The sequence below is a fragment of the Biomphalaria glabrata genome, chromosome 13 (assembly GCF_947242115.1).
Source record: "Biomphalaria glabrata chromosome 13, xgBioGlab47.1, whole genome shotgun sequence".
NCBI classification, from domain to species: Eukaryota; Metazoa; Mollusca; class Gastropoda; family Planorbidae; genus Biomphalaria; species Biomphalaria glabrata.
The window spans coordinates 2,002,687-2,024,936 of record NC_074723.1 but is presented as its reverse complement, the minus strand read 5'-3'; the positions used below and the strand labels follow the sequence as shown (position 1 = coordinate 2,024,936).

Genomic DNA, 22,250 nt, shown 5'->3' with positions numbered 1-22,250 from the left:
CCAGATAAATAAATTATTGTTATTATTAATTGCTATTTAGATTATCAGAGTTCAATAAGACCATCTTGAACGTAGTAGAACATAAAGGTAACAGCTGTTGTTTTCAAATACTTTGTGCCAGGTCCCAATAAGCAATTCTTTTAACATATGAGACTACAATCTTTATCCCCTGCGCAAATGTGAAGCGAAAAAAAAAAACAAGCAGAAACAACACAGAATTGCAAAACTGATTTTTATTCATAACAAATCTATAACAGAGTATAAATAGACAACATGGAAGAATGTTTTTGCCAATGTCTTAACATTGTTACAATGGATTTTGTTGGTGACGTCATTCAATTTTTTTTTAAATTTTTTTTTTGGGAGAGGTCCGTTCATCCCTTGATTTTCTTTCGGTTGTGGGACTTACTGTTTGTGCAATATCTCTTGCTGCGCCCAACGCAGGCGCCATACTCCATCACCTGGTAGATGTAGTGCTGCTCGTGGGTGGCGTGGAACAGATGCGCCATGGGCCCCATGGCGTAGACTGCGACATCTTCCCCAGCGTGAGTCTCGGCGCTAAATGGGATGCAGCCCGCCTGACGGAAGTTGGGAGACGCTGTGAAAGACACAACGGCAACAATTCGCAATTTAACTATTTTCATAATTTTATTTGTCCTGCCACAATGCACCAGTGCTACAGAGACAGGTCAAAGTTACAAATAATAACTGTATACACATAATCAACAAACAACATAATCAAAATGGAAAGAAAAGAAAGGTAATATTAATGTAAGTGGTAATATAGATATTGGAGGTGAAAAGCTAACTAGTGTTAACAGCTTCAAATACCTCGGAGCTATTGTCTCAGATGAGGGAACAAAACCCGAACTATTGGCCCGAATAGCACAGTCCACAGCAGCCCTTTCAAAACTTAAAATAATATGGAAAGATAAGGGCTTAGCCCTCGGCACCAAAATCAGACTGATGCGCTCCCTTGTCATGGCCACATTTGTATATGCTTGCGAGTCGTGGACGCTGACTGCAAAGCTAGAAAGGAGGATCCTAGCAATGGAATTGAGATGCTACAGAAGGATCCTAGGCATCACATTCAAAGACCGCATCACAAACCAAGAAATCAGAGACAGGGTTACTGCAGCCCATGACGACCTGCTAACTATTGTAAAAGACGAAACTTAAAACCTATGGCCACATTACAAGATCTACGGGGCTCGCAAAGACCTTCCTTCAGGGAACAGTGCCAGGATAAGAAGAAGAGGCAGACAGAAAAAGCGATGGGAGGACAACATTAAAGAATGGACGGGCCTGGCATTGAGAGAGGTTCTAAACAAGGCAAAAGACAGGGAGGAATGGAGAAAGACGGTCGACAAGTCTTGCTTGGTGCCCCAACGGCCCAACAGACTAAGGGATAGGTAAAGGTAAAGGTAAAAAATATAGATAATAAATTATAATTCTAACAATAATAATAAACAACGGTATTTAACTATCAGATATAGCAATGCACAGACATTGAAATAATTATCTAAGCACCTAATAGCACTCCAAGCCATCAACAGAGCAATACACTGATTTAATTTAAGACAAGAATAATGTTACAAGACCATGCAGAAGTTATATGATACAAATATTATATAAAGAGCGGGCCTTAAGCTATTGTATGTACTGGATTACGTAAATACATTGACCCCAATTAAAATAAAGAAAACAAAAATTAAGACCGAAAAATACGCAGTGGATTAAAAGCCTCTCCGTACCGGTATTTAAATCAACCAATAATTTAAATTCATGTAACGCTGATAGAACGAGTGTGCTTCATGGACGATTCATGATCACGTGACTAGAAATAACCTTTCGAAATTTCACCAAAAAGCAGAAACGATGGTCTTCGAACATATGTAGTCTAACAAGTAGGTTACATCTGAACATTCGTAGAAAAAAGATCCTTGAATTATAGTAGAGACCTAGAGCTAGGCTAGTAGACACAGAGCTATAGAGTTCTGCTATGTTTGAGATTTGATACATGTTTCACAAGGCCCATACTAATCGGAGGCTGCCTAGTTTGTCTATGCCTAAGGCCGGCCCTGTCATATAAGTCTTGTGACAGACTGACGCTAGTTTAAGAGTACCTTGCATAGATTAAATGCAGTTTAAAAAAAAAAAGCAATATCCAACCCTCTATCAAAACGAAGTTGTAGAGTAAGATCTATGTAACAATAATAAAGCCGAAGATTAATGAGGACTGTCGTATTTCACGTGGCTACGGAGCCCCAGCTGCGACCCACATATTTTGCCACATCCAGCGCTGACATAACCATTGTCTGCCGGCAGGGCCGGTCTTAGGCCACTGCAACCTATGCGGGCCCCGCGCTTTCATAGGCCCCGCGCTAATTCTAGGTGTAATCATTAAATTGCAAAATATATACGAAACATTCCTGGCAATATCCTGAATTTATTAAAATCTGAAAATTCATAAAAATCTCCCGAAAAATAGACTAAATTGTAATTTGTGGGTTTCATTCATGGCGGAAAACGCCAATCGAAACCTTAATCGGAAGTTCCAATACTTTCTTTACTTTTATAGTCACTGGCATATAAATATGTCATAGGTTGCAAGGTTCGTAAAGTAAAGTTAACTTGATCGCAATTTTGTATTTAGTAAAGATTGAATAAAATTCAAAGTCGATTTTTTTTCTAATACAAAATCTTAATTTTCACTTATTATTCTTATTCCCACCCAGACTAGGCCCGCGCAATCAGTTTCGCATAGGGCCCCGCAACTTTTAGGACCGGCCCTGTCTGCCGGCGGCCGATTTTGATTATTTTTTCCCGCCGTCTATGTTTTTCCTCGGCAGTTGATTTTCTTTTCGTTTCAAATGTTTATTCCGCGGCCTTTGTGAGTGACCTCCAGCTGCCTCGTTCTGAAGCCGCCGGCAGCCAGGTGTAATACTGAACGTCTTATAAAGAAATGTAAAGGGCATTTTTGAAAACTACCTTGGTTATTTTAGTAAAAAAAAAAAAAAAAAAAAGAAGAAAATTAGGGTGTGAAAAACAAAAAGTGTAACCAGCGTAAATGAAAGTCAAAGCGAAAGTCTCCGATATCATTGGTGTGTTCCCTTCACTGATACAAACAATTGTGTGTACATTCCATTGATACAAACAATCGTTTGTTCACTCAACTGAAACAAACAATCGTGTGTACATTCCATTGATACAAGCATTCGTGTGTACACTCCAATGATTCACAGGGACCACACAGAGCCGGCCTTGGATAATTGTAGGCCCTGAGCGAATTGAATTTGGTGGCCCCAAATGGAAAAAAATATAAATGAAACAGCAAAAAAAAAATTTAAAAATTATGCAATTTATTAAAAGCCTGCTTGTGTCTGTATCTAAATCAACAAATAACTGAAATTCATAAATCGCATTTTGTATCAAAATACTGGTAGAGACAGGGCTTCGCAATTGTTTCTCTACTATTTATTTTAGTCCATGCAAAACCTCCACGAAATGACCTAATGACAGAAGTAAAGGAAAGACTAGAGGCAGACAACAGAGCTTTCTGTTACCCTCAACACATGCTTAAAAGCATAGATAACAAACCCACGAGAACTAATCACAAAACAATCTTAAATGTACAAGATAACCATAAAACCGTGGAGAGTGGCGTGCTTTTACTGAGGCTCTATGTTCCACGAGGACCGCAAAGGAAAGACGGTGATGATGAGTTATTAGATCTATATATGTTGATATAATGTTCTGCCTACCTGTATCCCTGTTTGTCAAGTCCACTCGACCATACACTGGCCCATTGGTGTAGGCTAATGTTGTGTACGGTAAGTCATCAAGTGGACCCGAATACGGCCCTGGATCGGCGAAACCTGAAAAGAGAACGGTATTCAACTGAATGTTTGAATTTCAAGAACAAACTGTAAGGGATATAATCCGTGTAATAGTTTAGCAATTATAATCACTAAGAATAGCCTCCCCTGTATTTTATGAATTTCCTTCTTGAAGTAGAATTGAGAAAAAAAAATAAATGATCAGCTGATTGATAGGAGATCAATAAGAAGATAATTAGCTTGTTTCATTTAATGGCAGTAAGTTCTTAGAACAAGTAGGTGGCCTTCCACTATTATGGTTCATTTCATGACTGCCTGGTCGTGAGGTATGCGCGCTGGACAGTCGTTCGGTCGTCTTGATGGTCCCGGGTTCATAACCAGCCCGCTGCCATCCCCCGTCGTCCTGCAGGAGGTTTGGACTAGGAAGTAGATTGTCTTCAGCTATGAAGGAACTTCCGAAATATGTAAAACATCAGAAAAATCTTCCCTCACAATTTTTATGCACAATCATCATATGATATCTCACAATCTTCCCTCACAATCATTATACACAATCATCATATAATAACTCACAATCTTCCCTCACAATCATTATACACAATCATCATATAATAACTCACAATCTTCCCTCACAATCATTATACACAATCATCAAATGATAACTCACAATCTCCACTCACAATCTTATGCACAATCATCAAATGATAACTCACAATCTCCCCTCACAATGTTTATACCCAATCATCATATAATAACTCACAATCTTCCATCACAATTTGTATGCACAATCATCATATAATAACTCACAATCTTCCATCACAATCATTATGCACAATCATCATATGATAACTCACAATCTCCCCGTCACAAACAACACCTAACACCTGTAGTTCAATCTTGCTAGACTTTGGTGCACTACAAGTGCACTGAGGTAACGTGTTACCTAAAATATCATTTCCTTTTGAGGAGTAGCCCTGGATGTTGAAGGCGTGGCTATGGTCAGCGGTCACTATGATGAGTGTGTCTTCAGGGTCGGTCAGTCGTGCGGCCACTTCTACTGCCTCGTTGAAGTCCAGTGTCTCAGTGATGGCGGTGTAGGCGGAGTTGCTATGGTGGCCAAAGTCAATTCGAGCACCTGCCAGATAGTGAAAGTAAATTGGTGAAATTTAAAAAAAAAAAAAAAAAAAAAAGGTTTCAACCCTTCAGACATGCTAACAGTGAGGCATCACAGTGAGGAGTCAAAATGAGGCATCACAGTGAGGAGTCAAAATGAGGCATCACAGTGAGGAGTCAAAATGAGGCATCACAGTGAGGAGTCAAAATGAGGCATCACAGTGAGGAGTCAAAATGAGGCATCACAGTGAGGAGTCAAAATGAGGCATCACAGTGAGGAGTCAAAATGAGGCATCACAGTGAGGAGTCAAAATGAGGCATCACAGTGAGGAGTCAAAATGAGGCATCACAATAAAGCATCACAGAGAGGCATCACAACGAGGCATTATAGTGAGGCATCACAGTGACGTGCTTTGTCTCCGAGAAACTCAAAATCTAAGCCTCACATTTTAATTAGGAATATTGGACTTTCTTAATTAGCGTTGAGATTATTTGCTGTTTGAAGTACAATGTACACTTTACCAAATATGTACTAATACATTAATGTTGTTTTTTTAACGCTTCGCCATCTTTTGTTATCTAACGCTTGAACTTTTTTTTTCTCCTTGGTAGATTATTTTGCCCAGAACCCTAACAACTAGAAGAGGGTGGCTTAGTGGTAGGGCGCTTAGTTTCCGAATATAACTTAACACCCTTGTTAACAGGTGGCCATAGAAACAGAGAAGGTCTATATCCTCTGCCCCCCCCCCCCCCCCCCCGCCGTAGACCAAAAATATGAAATGGGGAATCGATTCTTTTTTACTTACCTCACAACCACACAAAACAAACAGTTCAACAGTCTCTCTCCACAACCACACAAAATAAACAGTTCAACAGTCTCTCTCCACAACCACACAAAATAAACAGTTCAACAGTCTCTCTCCACAACCACACAAAATAAACAGTTCAACAGTCTCTCTCCACAACCACAGAAAACAAACAGTTCAACAGTCTCTCTCCACAATCACACAAAACAAACAGTTCAACAGTCTCTCTCCACAATCCCATAAAACAAAAAGTTCAACAGTCTCTCTCCACAACCACAGAAAACAAACAGTTCAACAGTCTCTCTCCACAACCACAGAAAATAAACAGTTCAACATTCTCTCTCCACAACCACACAAAATAAACAGTTCAACAGTCTCTCGCCACAACCATAGAAAACAAACAGTTCAACAGTCTCTCTCCACAATCACATAAAACAAACAGTTCAACAGTCTCTCTCCACAATCCCATAAAACAAAAAGTTCAACAGTCTCTCTCCACAACCACACAAAACAAACAGTTCAACAGTCTCTCTCCACAACCACACAAAACAAACAGTTCAACAGTCTCTCTCCACAATCACATAAAACAAACAGTTCAAAAGTCTCTCTCCACAACCACACAAAACAAACACTTCAACAGTCTCTCTATACAATAATCACATCAAAAACGCAAAAAGCCTGATAATTAAATATCTAACCCTGCCAACTAACTAGGGCTACTAGGCTATATGAGCAATGCAATCATCCACAGCGCTTTATACACTTTCAAATTCAGACGACTAATATAATATTGTAATAGTTGCAAGTCCGAAAAAAAAAAGGCCTTTCTTTATGTTTTAGATGAAAAAAGGTTGCAAGATTAATGCCGAAATGTAAAAAAACCCAAGTATTTACAAACCTTCAACTAGTAAGAAATATCCTTCTTGATCTTTTCTCAGAACTGAAATCGCTTTCTCCGTTATTTCTGCTAGGGAGGGTTCATTGTGCAAGATGAATGCCGAAATTTAAAAACCCAAGTATTTACAAACCTTCAACTAGTAAGAAATATCCTTCTTGATCTTTTCTCAGAATTTCAATCGCTTTCTCCGTCATTTCTGCTAGGGAGGGTTCATTGTTTGCTACACGATCAAAGTCCATATGGCTCGGATTGAACAAACCTAGACAAAGTGAGAACAAAATGAACTTGTGGCGTTCAGAATCATTTGAATGCATGAAACTGTTGACATTTTACGGAGGACTCGAGGCTCGGCTCTGTCCAAAATATATCACAACACTCCAATTCGTTTATGAATGAATGGTAATGTCTTCGATTCCGAAGATTAAGGATGAATGCAGTGTTTCATCTGGCCACACAAACCCAGTTGCGATCTGAATGTTTTCCTTTCATCTATACACATTTTATACACAGCACGGAGGCGCGGTGGCTGAGCGGTAAAGCGCTTGGCTTCCGAACCGGAGACCGGGGTTCAAATCCTGGTGAAGACTGGGATTTTTAATGTCGGGATCTTCGGGTGTCCTCTGAGTCCACCCAGCTCTAATGGGTACCTGACATTAGTTGGGGAAAAGTAAAGGCGGTTGGTCGTTGTGCTGGCCACATGACACCCTCGTTAACTGTAGGGCACAGTAACAGATGATCTTTACATCATCTGCCCATTAGACCACAAGGTCTGAAAGTGGAACTTTACTTTACTTTACTATACACACAGCACTAACCACCAATGTCTTGTCTAACTTAACAGAACGTCAAAGGATGATAGGAACCAAGTAGTTCAGATCTTACATTTTAAGAGCTTTAGGCCTAAATTAATTTTTAATTTTAATTTTTAACAGAAGAAGCAAATGATCATTGTTAAACTGAAATGAATTGATTAATTTTCTCTCAAAACTTGATTTTTCGTTTGGAATTTGTGATTAGTCTGTTCACATTTGTGGTCTGTGGTTGCTTTTAATTATTCCATGGACTGCTCAGTGCTGGATTTAGATATAAACAACATAAGCTAAAGAAAAAGCAAAGTAAAAATTGCCTCTATGTTGATTACAAAGGCCCCATATCTCTAATAGCTTCTGGCCTTATCAAGTCTAAATGCGGTCCTGGGACTATATATTACTTAAGTTATTTTACTGACGGTAAAAACATTAGTCCTAGTCTATAATTGACAGTGTCGCCAGGTGTTAACATTATTATCTGTCTTACGAAGTCTTGCTGTGGAAATGTAAAAATGCAAAAAAATAAACCCAGTTACGTACCTAATAAAAACTCAGTGTCAGAACTCAGATTCATTAACTGGTCTCTGGTCCAGACGTAACTGTAGGTGGCATTGCGGGCTTCCTTGTCCTCCTTCCATTCCTAGAAGAGAGAGTTGAACACTTCATGTTTCAAGATTATGTAATGGAACTGTTGTGCATCGGTTTAATCTAAACTCATTCTATACTAGAAATATACAAGCTCGGTGTGCGTAACGTAAATACTCGTATAATTTGTATTTAGTTAAAGGGAAACTCCGATAGTTTTGACAATTTTTGATATAATATGTGTTTTGATTTACAGATAATGAATATATTATTCTTTTTTTTTTTTATTTGCAATAATAACTTAGTAATTGATGTTTTTCTGACGTAATTTTCCTGCGCATTCAAAACAGTCAGACATTCACCGGGTTTCTATGTGACGTCACACTAGCCTACTAATTTAATCTATTGACTTATTGTATAACAGGAGACCATACAGCAAAGTTTACATTCTCGTAAAAGAAATATATCTTTGTCTATGCAGTTAGATCTAGGATTTTGTAAGCAAAGAAAAAATGCGTATTAAAAGTAGATTGACATGCTTGACTAACCACGGCAGTCTGTATTTTCTCGCCTGACCACTCAACACAACAATAAACACTATCGCTTGGTTGTCTTGTCATGACCGACTACACGTAGTCTCGACTAGCCTTACACTGACCAGTTTGTTCGAATCAGTCAGACACACGGTCTATTTACTTCTTGGGATAGGGAGAGGCTTAGATGAAAATGTTACTTTTTTTCTTGAGTTGCTTATCCTAATGCCATATACACGTATATATAACTGTACCATAGCTCTGGAATAGGCCGTCATTAAGCTTAAGAGACTAAGAATGAAGCGATACGATTGGTTAAATCTAGTTTCCTTTTCAGTATTGTTGAGGGAAGTGACGTAAGCCTAACCTAAAAACAAAATCTCAAAACACCCTGTTTTTTTGGAGATGTCAAGAATTTACTGCCTTATTTATTAAATATAAATGTTTCTAAGTATTTAAATAAAAAATGGTAAAATGTTTACTATTACAACTTTTTACGCAGAATTCAAATATGTCAATAACTCAAATTTGAAAAACCATCGGAGTTTCCCTTTAACGATCTAGTTGTGATGACAAGTGACAACATGGCAGCCCCCATTGAGCGTTGGCCATATAGAGAGATGAGTTCTGTGTAATCTACATGTGACGATCATTGGTTTTGAGTGTTTCGATGTAAAGATGTATTGATGTTAGGGTGAGATTGGGTTGATCAGACAAAGCGTTTCTAAAATTATAAGTGAGTGTAGATTTCTATTTTTTAAACAATTACTGAACACTCAAATAAAATCAACATGCTGGAGATTTCAAATATAACTATTAATTCTAACAACGAAGATCATACAACAATAAATACAAAGCTTTAGTTCTGGAACTAGGAATCGCTTGAATAAAATACACACTGTACAACACAATTCAACAAGTTGACTCTCTTCATTCAAGCTCATAATTGACCTCCTTCACCAATCGTAAACAAACAACATTTAGCCACGTGGAGCTCTATCTCTTCTATATAATTTACGATCTAATGTTTAATTCATGATGGTTGTCACGTGACAGTTTTTTTTTTTCGTTGTTTTATCAATAAGATCACGTGACTAAATGTTGTTTGTTTACGATTGGTGAATGAGGTCCATTACAACTAAAACTAACAATGGCTCTGGTGCTACAATTCAAAATACAACTTAATTCGACTAGTTTTTCTCTACAACTGACTCCAACAAGACTTTTTTTTTATTTCCTCAACCTTTCACTGCATTTGCAAACAAGCCACGCCTTTTACCCAGCTAAATCTTCGCTGCTCCTTTCATGGTCGTTGAATTTCTTCTTGTCCAAGAAACCATGCTAGCTACAAGAGCTCGTTGCTATGGAGATGGTGGCAGGGAACTAAAAATAAACTTAGCTTCATTATGCTGCGTGACACTATCTCAATGAGATTTTCTTTAAATAAAAGTCTTCATCTTTTGAAATAATGTCCTAATAGTTTTATGAGGTCAATGTGGGAAGCGTGGTCGAGAGGCCAAGTGCGCTTGAACTAGAAGGGGGCTCGAGGTTCGAAACCCGACTCGGGCAGAGTTGTGTTTACCGAGAGCCTAAAGGCAGCACGGAAAACCAACTCCAAGATACCCCCCCCCCCCCAACTGGTCCACAAAAGAGATTGGACTAAAAGCGCTCTGAGCATGCTATAAGCATAAAAGCTATAATTTAATAATAATGTGAAAGAGAACTGTTTCTTTTTTATACGCTTCTCTAATTGCTAATTTCTGGCATTAGAAGAAAAAGACAGAGAAAGCGATGGGAAGACATCAAAGAATGAAATTCTATCCAAGGCAAATGACAGAGAGGAATGGAGAAAGACGGTTGACAGTTTTTCTATGGTTCCCCAACGGTCCAACAGACTCACGGATAGGTGAAGGTGAAGGTTACTTCTGCTTCTTACCTCGATCAGATTATTGCCGTCTTGTCTGTGGTAGGGGCTAACTATATGTGTTTCCGGGTCTTCTGTTGAGTTGTCCAAGAAGTAACGTCGGCCTCCTCCAAGTATCACCTAGCATAAGAGAAAAAGCGTAACTTGTAGCTAAGAAACAAGGGCGAAAACTACGAAAACGTGTATAATTATTTAAATATTAAATGACTTCTTTCCCTTTCCCACTGTGCGAGCATTGTTTTAACTCTTTCTCTCCGTAATTATTTACCACATTCTGGTGGAATCAACGCTGGTATCGTCAGTTAGGAGAGAAAGAGTTAAGATTGTTTCTCAGTGCGAAACACTGTAAACAGGGCCGGCTTGAGGTAATCGTAGGCCCTAAGCGGCTGCCAAGTTTGCCTACGCCCTGCTATAAATGTTAGAATGATTGGTTATCAAAGTCGGGGTTTCTACATTCGAGTCCCAGTGTTGATGGTGTGTTGTGGTGTGATGTTGTTACTAGTTGTTACTAGTTGTTACTAGTTGTGTTACTTGCGAACTATGATCGTTTTTACGGGCCCACGATTAACGAGGATAGCATGTGGTCAGCGCAATGACCAACCGCCTTTACTTTACACGCGTCGAGAGGCTAAGTGCGGTTGAACTTGGCTTGACTTGGCTACCAAGAAGGGGGCTCGAGGTTCGACACCCGACTCGGGCAGAGTTGCGTTTACTGAGCGCCTAAAGGCAGCACGGAAAACCAACTTATAGATACCCCCTCCCGCCCACTGGTCCACAAATGAGATTGGACCAAAGCGCTCTGAGCATGCTATAAGCATGAAAGTAGCGCTATATAAAAGCTATAATAATAATAACTAATAACAGGTACACATTAGAGTTGGGTGGACACTAGAATTACTAGAGCTACTAGAATTGAATTGACACCAAATATACATATAATTATGTTTAAAAATGTATCGAGCTGGGGGAACCATGGTTGGTCATCGGCACATTGTTTAACACTCTCCGGGCTCACACAGGTCTCACCAGCCACATGAGGAGGCATAAAACCCCAGTGCAAAGCCCTCAGCCCCCCCTGGATGACAAAGTGGTCATCATCGAACCACGATGGACGAACTATATTAATATATATAATATATATGTGTTTAACACTCGTAAATGGTTGGCCTCATCAACCTTTGGCTACACTAACGGTTACACGGTAAATATCAACCAAGCCTTGCAGGTGCCAGATTTTGAGGTAGAACTTTTTTTTTTTGGTTGTTAGATTATTTGGCATACAAAATCTGGCTAATGCACTGCCCCATGCACAGTCCCTGGAGAATACAACCACTTCAATACAGAGGCCAATTTAGGAGGAGGCCATACTTGCCAGGTTGAAAACATTGTAAGAATATGATAAAAAAAAATGTTGTTTTTTTTTTGTTTTGTTTAAGACAACGAGACTTCGAATCGTGGATATTATTTGTGTGAGTTTTTGTATGTACAAGAGTCGATACAAAGTTATGCGCATTGGCTAGAGCTTGACTACTACCCAGTCACTCATGGGTAGACAGAGCTTGAACAAGCGGAAAAGTTCAGTCAAAGTTCACTTATTTAGGCAGGGTTAGTACAAGCAATGGAGCGGTGGGGGAGGAGGGGGGAGAATTTGAAAATCCCCTGGACCCCCACTTGAGGGGGGCCCCCCAAATGAGTGTTTTTTACATTAAAAATTAAATATTACACAAAATGCAGGGGCCTCCTAAGAGGTCAATCCCCCCGTGCCCCCAAACGATGTAAAATTCCTAGCTACGCCCATGCAATGGAGATGCCGTCTTCCAAAAACCACGTCCAAAATAGGCAAACAAATTAGCCTGGAGATCAAGATCCACTTCCTCAATGCAATGCACGCCCCGACGGCCACCAACGAGACGTGGACGTCATCCTTAAAAGTTGAAAAGAGACTGTACTTGATACAACAGTGATGCCCGAGAAGATCCGAGGAATACCATACCGTGACAATGTCACCAAAGGAGAATCCTTTCCAGCCGCGGGACATATTCTTATACAAGACGAAAGACGCTTACCAAAGTCTGCCATATTAAGGCTTGTCTTCGAGTCCCAAGATTAATGAGGAATTTCAGTATTTCCCGTGGCTGCGCAGCCCCAGCTGTGACCTACTTATTTTGCCACAACCAGGGCAAGCATAACCATTGTCCGCAGGTGGTCGATTTAGATTCTCTTTTCGCCGTCTGCGTTTGTCCACGGCAGCGGATTTTCTGTTGGTCTCAAATGTGTATCCTGCGGCCTTTGTGAGTGACCTCCAGCTGTCTCGTTCTGAGGCCGCATGCAAAGTCTGCCATAACATGGAAGCAAAAAGAGAAAAAATCGAAAGCAAGACCGACCACGTCTAACGAGGCGTCGTGCTTTTTATTTTTTGGAAGACCTAAAAATCCGTTGACAACAGCTGGGAAGAGTTTGAGTTTTTGAGTTTAGGCACATCGGCACAATTTAGGCCATGTCGTGCCCGACAGCTGGGAAGAGTTTGAGTTTTTGAGTTTAGGCACATCGGCACAATTTAGGCCATGTCGTGCCCGACAGCTGGGAAGAGTTTGAGTTTTTGAGTTTAGGCACATCGGCACAATTTAGGCCATGTCGTGCCCGACAGCTGGGAAGAGGCTGAGTACGTCACCTCTTAACAAAGAGCTTACTGCCCTATACACCGTGGGCGCGGCAGTATCTAAGCTTAAAGTAAGTCGCCTATTTGTATGTGTTAATATAATTAGAATATGATAAATAAGTTCAGTCCAATGTTTGAATATAAATTGCGAAACTGAAACTTTACATAAACCAATAGAGGGTACAATAAGTTACATTTAAAAGCTTCTCAACTTTATGCTTTTTAATGGACATAGTGTACCAATCGTAAAGAAACAACATTCAGCCACGTGATTCTCTATCTCTTATATACAAATTACTTATTCCATAAAGGCTGTCACGTGATAGTTTTTTTTCCCATTGTTTTATCAATATTATCACCTGACTAAATGTTGTTTGTTTACGATTGGTGAATGAGGTCCATTGTAAACAGACTTCGGTTTGTGTGTAAATGTGTGTGGGCAGGGGAGGTAATGTATGATACCCAGGGGGAGATAATGTATGATACCCAGGGGGAGGTAATGTACGATACCCAGGGGGAGGTAATGTATGATACCCTGGGGGAGGTAATCTAAATTCTCCACCTACCGCAGTTCTAACACAAATGGTATACGAACGTCCAGCGGAATAAAACTGACCTTTGACCTCTCACCTTGATGTCACTGTTGTTACGTATGAGCTGCTTGGCGAGGTCGTCCACGTGACTGCAGTTTTGGGCGTCCTCGTCGCTCAGCATGTTCACGTCGCCCTCCCACTCCCTCTGAGGGGTGCTGGCGTACGCCGCCGCTGGTGTGGCGTGGGTCACCCTGGAGGTGGTGACAATACCAGTCGACAGACCTGTAATGAGGTCAGAGACGTGTGTGTCACTCTCGTATGACGTCATACATGGGCTTACTTAAAGGTGTTCACGGGGAAAAACAATGAGAAGGTTAAATTTTATACCTCTGTTTAGTTTACCTTCCGTTATGACGTCTTTAAATAACCAAGAAGTAATGGTTGTTGTCTTATCTTATCTTATATATTAGAGACGTTACTTCAAAAAGAAGATAATTACGTCCTACGCATTTCATGCGTCAATCTAGTCAGGCATGCTAATTAATGGCTTAAACTTTGCTAAGTCGTTGGTTTTCCTGGTTGATTAAAGCAAACCATTCCATTCTCAAATGGCACTAGAAGGAAGAAGGAGGACTTTTGTGGTGCACATCCTGCGCATGGAATGTGCCTCTAGTAGCTACGATGTTTTTTTTAATGTTTTATAACAGGTCTACAACTTTAAAAATGTTTATGTAAAATGCAAATACACAGAACACTATTAACTATGGCGTTCACTATCATTGCTCTTCAGGTCTTATTCTGTCGGTCTCTCTCTCTCAGATTTCTCTTTCTCAATCATCTGCGTCTCTCTATTCTCTCTCACTCTCATTTACTCTTAATGCTAGTTCACTAAATTTTGTCCGTCTGTCTGTCTGTCCGTCTCTCTCACTCTCTCTCTCTCTCTCTCTCTCAAATCTTTATCAGTTTTCACTATCAGTTCTTTTTCGTTCAGTGAATTCACTTGTACTTTTTCTATCTCTTATTTCTCTCAGACCATTCTCTCTATCTAAATAATATTTTATCTCAATTCTCTTCTCTCTATCTCAAATCTACCGGGGGGGGGGGTTACATTCTCACTTGATTCGTTATCTCTCAGGCGCCTTTACTTTTACCCAACTAATGTCAGGTACCCATTAGAGCTGGGTGGAGAGGCGCCCTGAAGATCCAGAATTCTAGCTGTGATCTATAGATTTTGCTACATCTAATGCAAACATAACCATATGATATATATAACAATTGTTATAACAGGTACCACTTTGACTCATACTCTCAATCTTGTACCTGTCTCACATCCATTGGCCTCCTTCAGTCGTAGAACGACTATGGTTCATCTCGAACACTTTTTCATGTGGCTGTGGAGCCCTATTTTTGGAGAGACACTCCCGTCCACATATATAGCAGGTCAGGGTGGCTTTCGCTTTCGTAGAGGAGCTGGCCATTTTTCGTATGGCACGCTTTTCTTCAAGAGCTGAGGCTCATGTTTTCTCGATCTCCATAGCTTTCTTGGTCACCGTCTCTATCCAACTTGTGCGGTCTAGGGCTTTGTCTTCCCAATGGTCAGAATCAATGTCTCACAGATTGTGTGATTAATTAATGAATTCATAGTTACCCCCCCCCCACCACCACCACAAACACACTGAGCAGTGCACACCCAGCAGTACACAGCCAGGAGTACACAACCAGAAGTACACATCCAGGAGTACACAGCCAGGAGTACACACACAGCTGGACTTACCCTCCTGGACGAACTGATGTAAAATAGTCTTCAAACGCGTCCGCTCGTTGTACTGGCTACAGTTGCCTTTCTCCACCCTGCTGTCACAGCCGATTACGCCAGAGTTGATTTTGACACCTGTCAGTATGGCACTGCCAGCAGCTGCTGAACATGTCACTTGTGAGTCAGCACTGTACGTCTGCCAGAGTTCAAAATAAATTTTTAAAAATCAAACTTAGCGCTTTGTTTTAAGCCATATTTTTTTTTCTCTCTCTCAATAGTTAGCTCTCCAGTAAACTTCTTATCATCTAGTCTAGGTTTATATATATAGATCTGGGTTTCTATTAGTTTAGTTACTGTACCTTGATAAGTCCGACATGTGGAAATCGTTCGAAGTAAAGTAGATTCTCTTCTCCTGGTTCGTCACGCAGTTGTCCTGCCCTGATTCTGGAAAGTAATCAATTTTAAACGTACACAAAATGCATTTTTGTCAATGTTAAATGTCTTAAGTGTGTGAGAAATGACAAGATTTAGTAAGGAACGAGTGACCTTCACCCCTTTCTTTTCTTTATGTTAAGGTGTCCCAGGTCCTGTAATTATTTTTTTTTAGATAGAAGTACAATACAGCAGCTTTTTTAAAAAAATCTTATCTTATCTTATATAATACAGACGTTACTTCAAAAAAGAAGATGATTACGTCCTACGCGTCATGCATTTAGTCATGCATATTAACCAATAACTTAAATTTTGCCACGTCACTGGTTTCCTGGCTAGCTCAGGCAACCCATTCCATGCTCTAATAGCACTAGGGAAGAAGGAGTATTTGTACAAATTTGTCCTAGCATATGGGACGAGGAATGTGCCTTTATCTTTGTGTCTTTCAGAGTGTTTTATTAAATTTTGTTTTTGTATTTGAAGATTATGGTTCAGTGTTTTATGTATAATTGCTACTTTACTTTTAAGTCTTCTATCCTGAAGGCTTTCTAAATTTAGTGATTTTACTAAAGGTGTTTCTCTAGTCAAATGTGAATATTCGTTTGTTATGAATCTCACTGCTCTATTTTGTGTCTGTTCCAGTTTCTTTAATGTTTTCTTGAGTTAAGGTGTCCCAAACGGATAAATATATTAAAGCACTCCCTATTCACTGAACATGCAATGTGCAAGGACAGACAAAAGACACAATTACCTGGATGCTGTGACTGTGGATATACCCATGCCATCTCCAATAAATAAGATGATATTCCTGGCCAGATTTTTGTTCTGCAACCTGGCAACAGACAGTGCGTGACGCAATTCTTCAAGAGTCTGACGTCGCCACACATCCTGCTCTGAAGACAAAGCGTGTAAGTCTCAGACACATCCTAGCATTTTTTTTACAAAGCTCATATCTGTTCACTCTGTCTGTCTGGGTGTCTGTCCGTCTGGTACAGTTTTTGTACATGTCACATCTCCCATTTCCCATTCTCGGATCGAGTTGAAACTTTGCATAATTATTCAATGTTCCTAACAAAATATGAATCAATCAATAAAAATTAAACAATTAAATAATTAATTAGTGGTAATTAGAGCGCTTTGGTCCAATCTCAGTTGTGGACCAGTTGGGTGGGGGGGGGGAAAGGGTAACTAGGAAGGTTTTTCCGTGCTGCCTTCAGGCCCGAGTCGAATGTCGAACCTCGAGCCTCCTTCATAGGTAGCCAAGCCAAGCCAAGTTCAAGCGCACGTTAAAAGGGTGAATATCTTATGACATTAGCAGTTGAAAAGTAATAGAAATAACATAATATCGCCTTGCCATTGTTTTTTAACATAACCACGTGACTTTTTAAAAAGTGGGTCAGAGATTCGGAACAACCAGGAACTTGATTCATTTGATTAATCTCTGAGGATACGTACAAAGACTTATTAACCATTTTTACATTAATAAAGGCAAATTATGTTTAGTGTTTCCTTTGCTTAAAATGCATAATACTCTCTACGTGTTTATTATAGCTAACTAATTAGTGGCTAGCTTTCAACTTTAATTCTTTTTTATATTACCTCTCATCAATAGTCGCTGTAATAAATAGAAGATTATAAGTTATATCAAATCTGATCACTGCACGCATAATATTCTGAAATCTAAAAGCCGTTTGGCAAACTAAATTTAGCCTTTAAATCAGGCCTGTATTCAATTCTGTTAATTACAGACGTGGATTTTAGCACATATAGCCTCGCCAATCTCAGAGAACTCAAGATCCACTTCAAGAATACTGAACTGTGTTTTCTAGGTCAGTGTGTATAAACGTGTCAGTGAAGTACGTGTGTACTTTGTTTTCTTAGATCAGACGAGAGAGCACAACAAAACCACCAGAATATTGACTACGACCAGATGCACTGAGACTTTGATATTCAAACTGAGCAGCTCATTCCATCCCACTCCCTGTTACTCGAATCAATCTGAATGGGGCATCAATCTGCGTAAGATTATGATTAAGTCAATGAACTGTCCGCTTACACAGTCAAGTCCCCTGCTAGCTGGCCAAAATTTGACCTCACATTATATTATGACCACTTATGCTCAGGTCACTCACATCTAGACCAGGCCACCAACATTAGTCCTAAGTGAATCTGACCTAATGAAAAGATGAAAATCTTTAGCTCAGTTTGGTTCTAGCCCTTTAGTCACCGATTGAGGAGATACATTTAGTTTTACTAGTCAATTTGTAAATTAGAATTAGGTCCAATTCTAAATATTAGTAAGTCACTGCCGATACAGTTTAGGGTCAGCGGTGTCGCAGGTTCTGCCAAGGTGAAGCACTAGGTGCTGCAAAGTGCCTTAGGGTCGCCAGGTCCTGATTTTTCCTCAGGGTTGACTCTCGAAGCCTTTCCCATGATTGGGTATAGCTGCAAGGCAACAGAGGTTTGAATTCAGAGTTTTCCTTCTCCTAGGTGGGTAGCCAGCCATGGCGAACGAGCCCCCTCCTGCCCGAAGCTTACTGGTTAAGGCGCCAGCTACTCGCCTTTGCCCCTTCTCCTGTTAGTGAGAAAGGTTCCGCCGGACTCAACATCTAAGCCACACGTGAAGGGCAGGAGTTGGACTGGTTGTCAGAGGCTATTTGAGACACTTGCCATTAGGAAGCATTTTATAGGTAGTGGAGTGCTTACATCCATTACCACAGTAACTCACTACGTCTTAATTTAAATACGGGTTACTATAAATAATGAAGATGTTATTTAGTTTTTATCGCATTTCCATTAACTTCATATTCCTCTGTCTTTATGCTGGAAACACTCAACAAACAGAGGGTACACATTAAAAGAATGATACAGAAGTGGAAATGAAATTGAAGCATGTCTTTCCACACAGAAAGGACCAAATGTAAAGAGCAGCACCCCCCACCACACACACACACCACACACACACACACAAAAGAATCTAGAGACTATTTGTCTTGTTTATGGAAAAACTATTAATACAGACCGACTTTTAAAAAAAAAAGTTATTATAATAAATAAACAGTTTATGTATATAGAGTTCATAAAAATCTAAACATCTATTCAATTATTAACCATAAATACTTCAAGTTTACACATTTCTAAATCTCAGGAAAATAAAACACCACTCCTCCTAAAAAAAAAAGGGGGGGGGCGAAAATTACAATTAATAAAACACAACGAAATAAGGTCCTTACAGATGCCCAACCTTTGGCCGCAGCTGTGTTTCAAGGATTGGCCTCTTTAGGCACACAAGAAGTTGCAAAGGGAAAATATCGTCTCTCGAGACGTAAAATGCCACAGAATAAAATGCTTAGAAAATAGAAAATATCACCGTTTGCACTCAGCATGCTAGAAGGAGATCTACATTTTAGAAATTATTAATACTTTTATTTGAGCCTGGATTGTTGGCATGGTTACGCTTGAGATTTGTATAGCGCTTCTGTCAGTGTGCTCTGGCAGGCATAAAGAAAAACAGCTGGGAGCCAAAGGCGTCTGAAAGAGACAAAAGGAGAACTTTTCCATAGATCTGGGACACACATCGAGATCCAGATGTCTCGCCCTTGCCGAAAAAAAGAAATTAAACAGACCAAGGAAGACAACGGCTGCGTCTGCATTAAATTTTGCAAAACATACATGTCACAATTAGGTCTGCGTAAATAAGTGGAAATAGCGTATTCATCTTTAATTTGTATATTAAATTACACATTTTCTTGTTATTTTATTTGTTGCATACCCCAAATAATGACCTTTCACAACACCAGCCGATTTACTATAAAATAGCACTTTGTGTGGGTCTGGCCTGAGGCCCCGAGGCGAATACATTCTTAAGTCCGACCCGTAATGTCACGGACACCTGTTAATGTGCTGACCGTGACACTCTTATGACAACAGAGATCTGAAAATAATCATTAATAAAAGGGCTTACCTTGACCTTCCTTCCGTGAAGCAGACGATAAGCTGCAGAAGATATGCACTACTAGTACAATCGTCCATAGTAAACTAGTGGCGATTCTTTGTTCACCCTTGCTGGAGCCGGTCATAGTTAAAGTCTGCTGCGTTTCTAAAACTTATTTCAACACAACTCTAGGCTACAACACAGTTTGTAGTGATAAATCTAAATCTGTTTCTATAATAAAGTCGACAGGATTTCACTGTTTACATCCGCCGAATTTTTTTTTTAAATTCACTTTCCAATTATTAAAAAATCTGGCAAGTGCTTTAAATAATTTATTAAAAATTCACTCAATTTATAAACGAAAATATTGCAAAATTTGTTTAGTCTAGATTTTATAATCATTTGAAGAACACAATTCCAGAAGTCTTGATTTTAAAAAAATATAAAAAAGTGTTATTAGAATGACTTTTTAACGAAACAAACAAGAACGTAAATCTTTTGATTGTTACGCTATCTCCAAAAGTGCACAGATTCTAGCGGCGCAGACGATTCTCTAATTTATCTTCCCGCGTTTTTTTTTTTTTTTGGTAAATCATGAGTTAGAAGAAAAAAAAAGAAGAGTGGTGTAGCTCACAACAGGGACGTCACATCTGCATGACATGAGTGACAGGTCTAGTGACGTGTGGCCTCTTTTTTATTCTTTCTGTAGGCGGACACTCATCAAATGGCTTGGGAGGACGGGGGTTTAAAGTTCAAGGTTAATTATCTCCAATGACTTAGCGGTCATTAGCTGCTGAACTTTGAAAATCTTATTGTGTAGAGTTATTTGCATTGTGTAAAAAATGTGTATAAAGTTTATGGATCAACATTGGAATAGTCTAAACTCTTCGTACTAATATTTGTTCTGTTGGGTGTTTTCATTGAAAGATTAACTAGATCGAAATATGTAGGCATTACGAGAACCACATTAACCCTTAAAAAAGTGTGGGAGTTTATCCTCTAAACCTCCGATTTGTAATTCCATTTTGTAGGCACTCATTCTAAAACAGCTCAGCATTTTAAGGGTTAAAAACTGTACCACAACGTACAAGAAAATTAGACCAAAAAATACTAAAAACATAGGTTGTTTAATTGGAAGAATTCCGAATTTGCAACTATATCTCAATAATGGAGAATTTATGTCCCTTCTTCTGTATTCTTCTGTTTGACGTTTCAACTTGATCCCAGAATGGGTGCTGGACAAATAGAGTGTACAATTATCTAAGAGGACTAAACCCTAAATATTTAGCCATATCACTGAGTACTGAAGAATCGGTATAAAAAAATAATTACAATTATTTTATTGTCTAATTGAATTTTTTTTATTGATTCATGTATCGTCTTTGCCAATGAATAATTGTGCAAAGTTTCAACTTGCCCCGACCATGGGCGTGGAGAAAAAGCGTGTTCAAACTTTTTACCAGACAGACAGCCTGACAGAATTAATATAAGCTTTGTAAAAAAAATACTCAAACACAAACTTACTCAGAAAGACACAAAGATAAAGGCACATTTTTTATTCCATATGCTAGGAAAATTTCGTACAAGTGCTCCTTCTTTACTAGCGCCAGTGGAGCACGGAACGGGTTGCCTAAATCAGCCAAGAAAACCAATGGCTTAGAGTTAAAGTCTCTAATTAACATGCATGAATGGATTAACACACAAAGACGTAGTTTCACTTCTGTGACTTATAAGGTAGCATTGATTAAGATAAACAATACTCTGATCCTCTTGAAAAATATTTGTGGGGCGTGGTGAGTGGTAAGGCGCTTCGCTTCTGAATCTAAAGGGTCTCGCTTTCAAATCTCTGCGATTTTGAATTTCGGGATATTTAGGACGATCCTGTGTCCACACACACACACCGGACATTGATTGGGGAAAGTTAGGGCCGTTGGTCTTTGTGCTGGCTACTTGACACCCTCGTTAACCGTCGGCCATAGAAAGGATGACCTTTACATCATCTGCCCTACAAAGTGCCAAGTCTGCAAGAGACACTTTAGTTTCTTTATAAATCTTCAAAGTACTAACTTGTGGTTTCAAACTTGTAGACTCTGTATTTTGTAAAAATCTAAAGTGTACATTTTTAACACATTACATGAATGTAACTTCGTGCTTACAATGTCAACCATTATTTATTTTTATTTTGTCAGTGTCCAGTTTTCGTAACTTTCACTGTTCCCAAGCATTTAGTAAACTTAACTGGCCTATGAGAATATATATATATATTTTAAATTTTTTTTTTTGGCATTCAAACGAAATTGGTACAGCTGAAACATTAAAATAAATATTAGATCTCCCAGTAAATAATAAGACTTGTCTTCGAGTTCGAACATTAATGAGGAATAGAGTATTTCACATGGCTACGCAGCCCTAGCTGCGACCTACATATT

At 39.3% G+C, this 22,250-nt stretch overlaps 1 protein-coding gene across 1 annotated transcript; it reads right to left on the bottom strand.

The window, feature by feature from the left end:
• Positions 1-215: 215 nt before the first annotated feature.
• On the bottom strand, positions 216-20,445 carry LOC106077359 (alkaline phosphatase-like). The gene is made up of 11 exons (XM_056009056.1): positions 19,852-20,445; positions 16,639-16,780; positions 15,815-15,899; positions 15,474-15,651; positions 13,797-13,981; positions 10,520-10,627; positions 8,006-8,105; positions 6,787-6,915; positions 4,783-4,974; positions 3,765-3,878; positions 216-598 (listed from the first exon to the last, which is right to left on the bottom strand). The coding sequence occupies exons 1-11, from the start codon at positions 19,964-19,966 to the stop codon at positions 375-377; spliced, it is 1,572 nt and encodes a 523-aa protein (XP_055865031.1). The 5' UTR covers positions 19,967-20,445; the 3' UTR covers positions 216-374.
• Between the last annotated feature and the right edge of the window lie 1,805 nt (positions 20,446-22,250).

Excerpts from the sequence above, each read along its gene's own strand:
- LOC106077359 (XM_056009056.1), bottom strand. The coding sequence starts at position 19,966 with ATGACCGGCTCCAGCAAGGGTGAACAAAGAATCGCCACTAGTTTACTA. Across the intron at positions 4,975-6,786 it reads ATATTTCTTACTAGTTGAAG|GTGCTCGAATTGACTTTGGC; the intron begins GTTTGTAAATAC and ends ACTATCTGGCAG. Across the intron at positions 599-3,764 it reads CTTGACAAACAGGGATACAG|CGTCTCCCAACTTCCGTCAG; the intron begins GTAGGCAGAACA and ends TGTCTTTCACAG.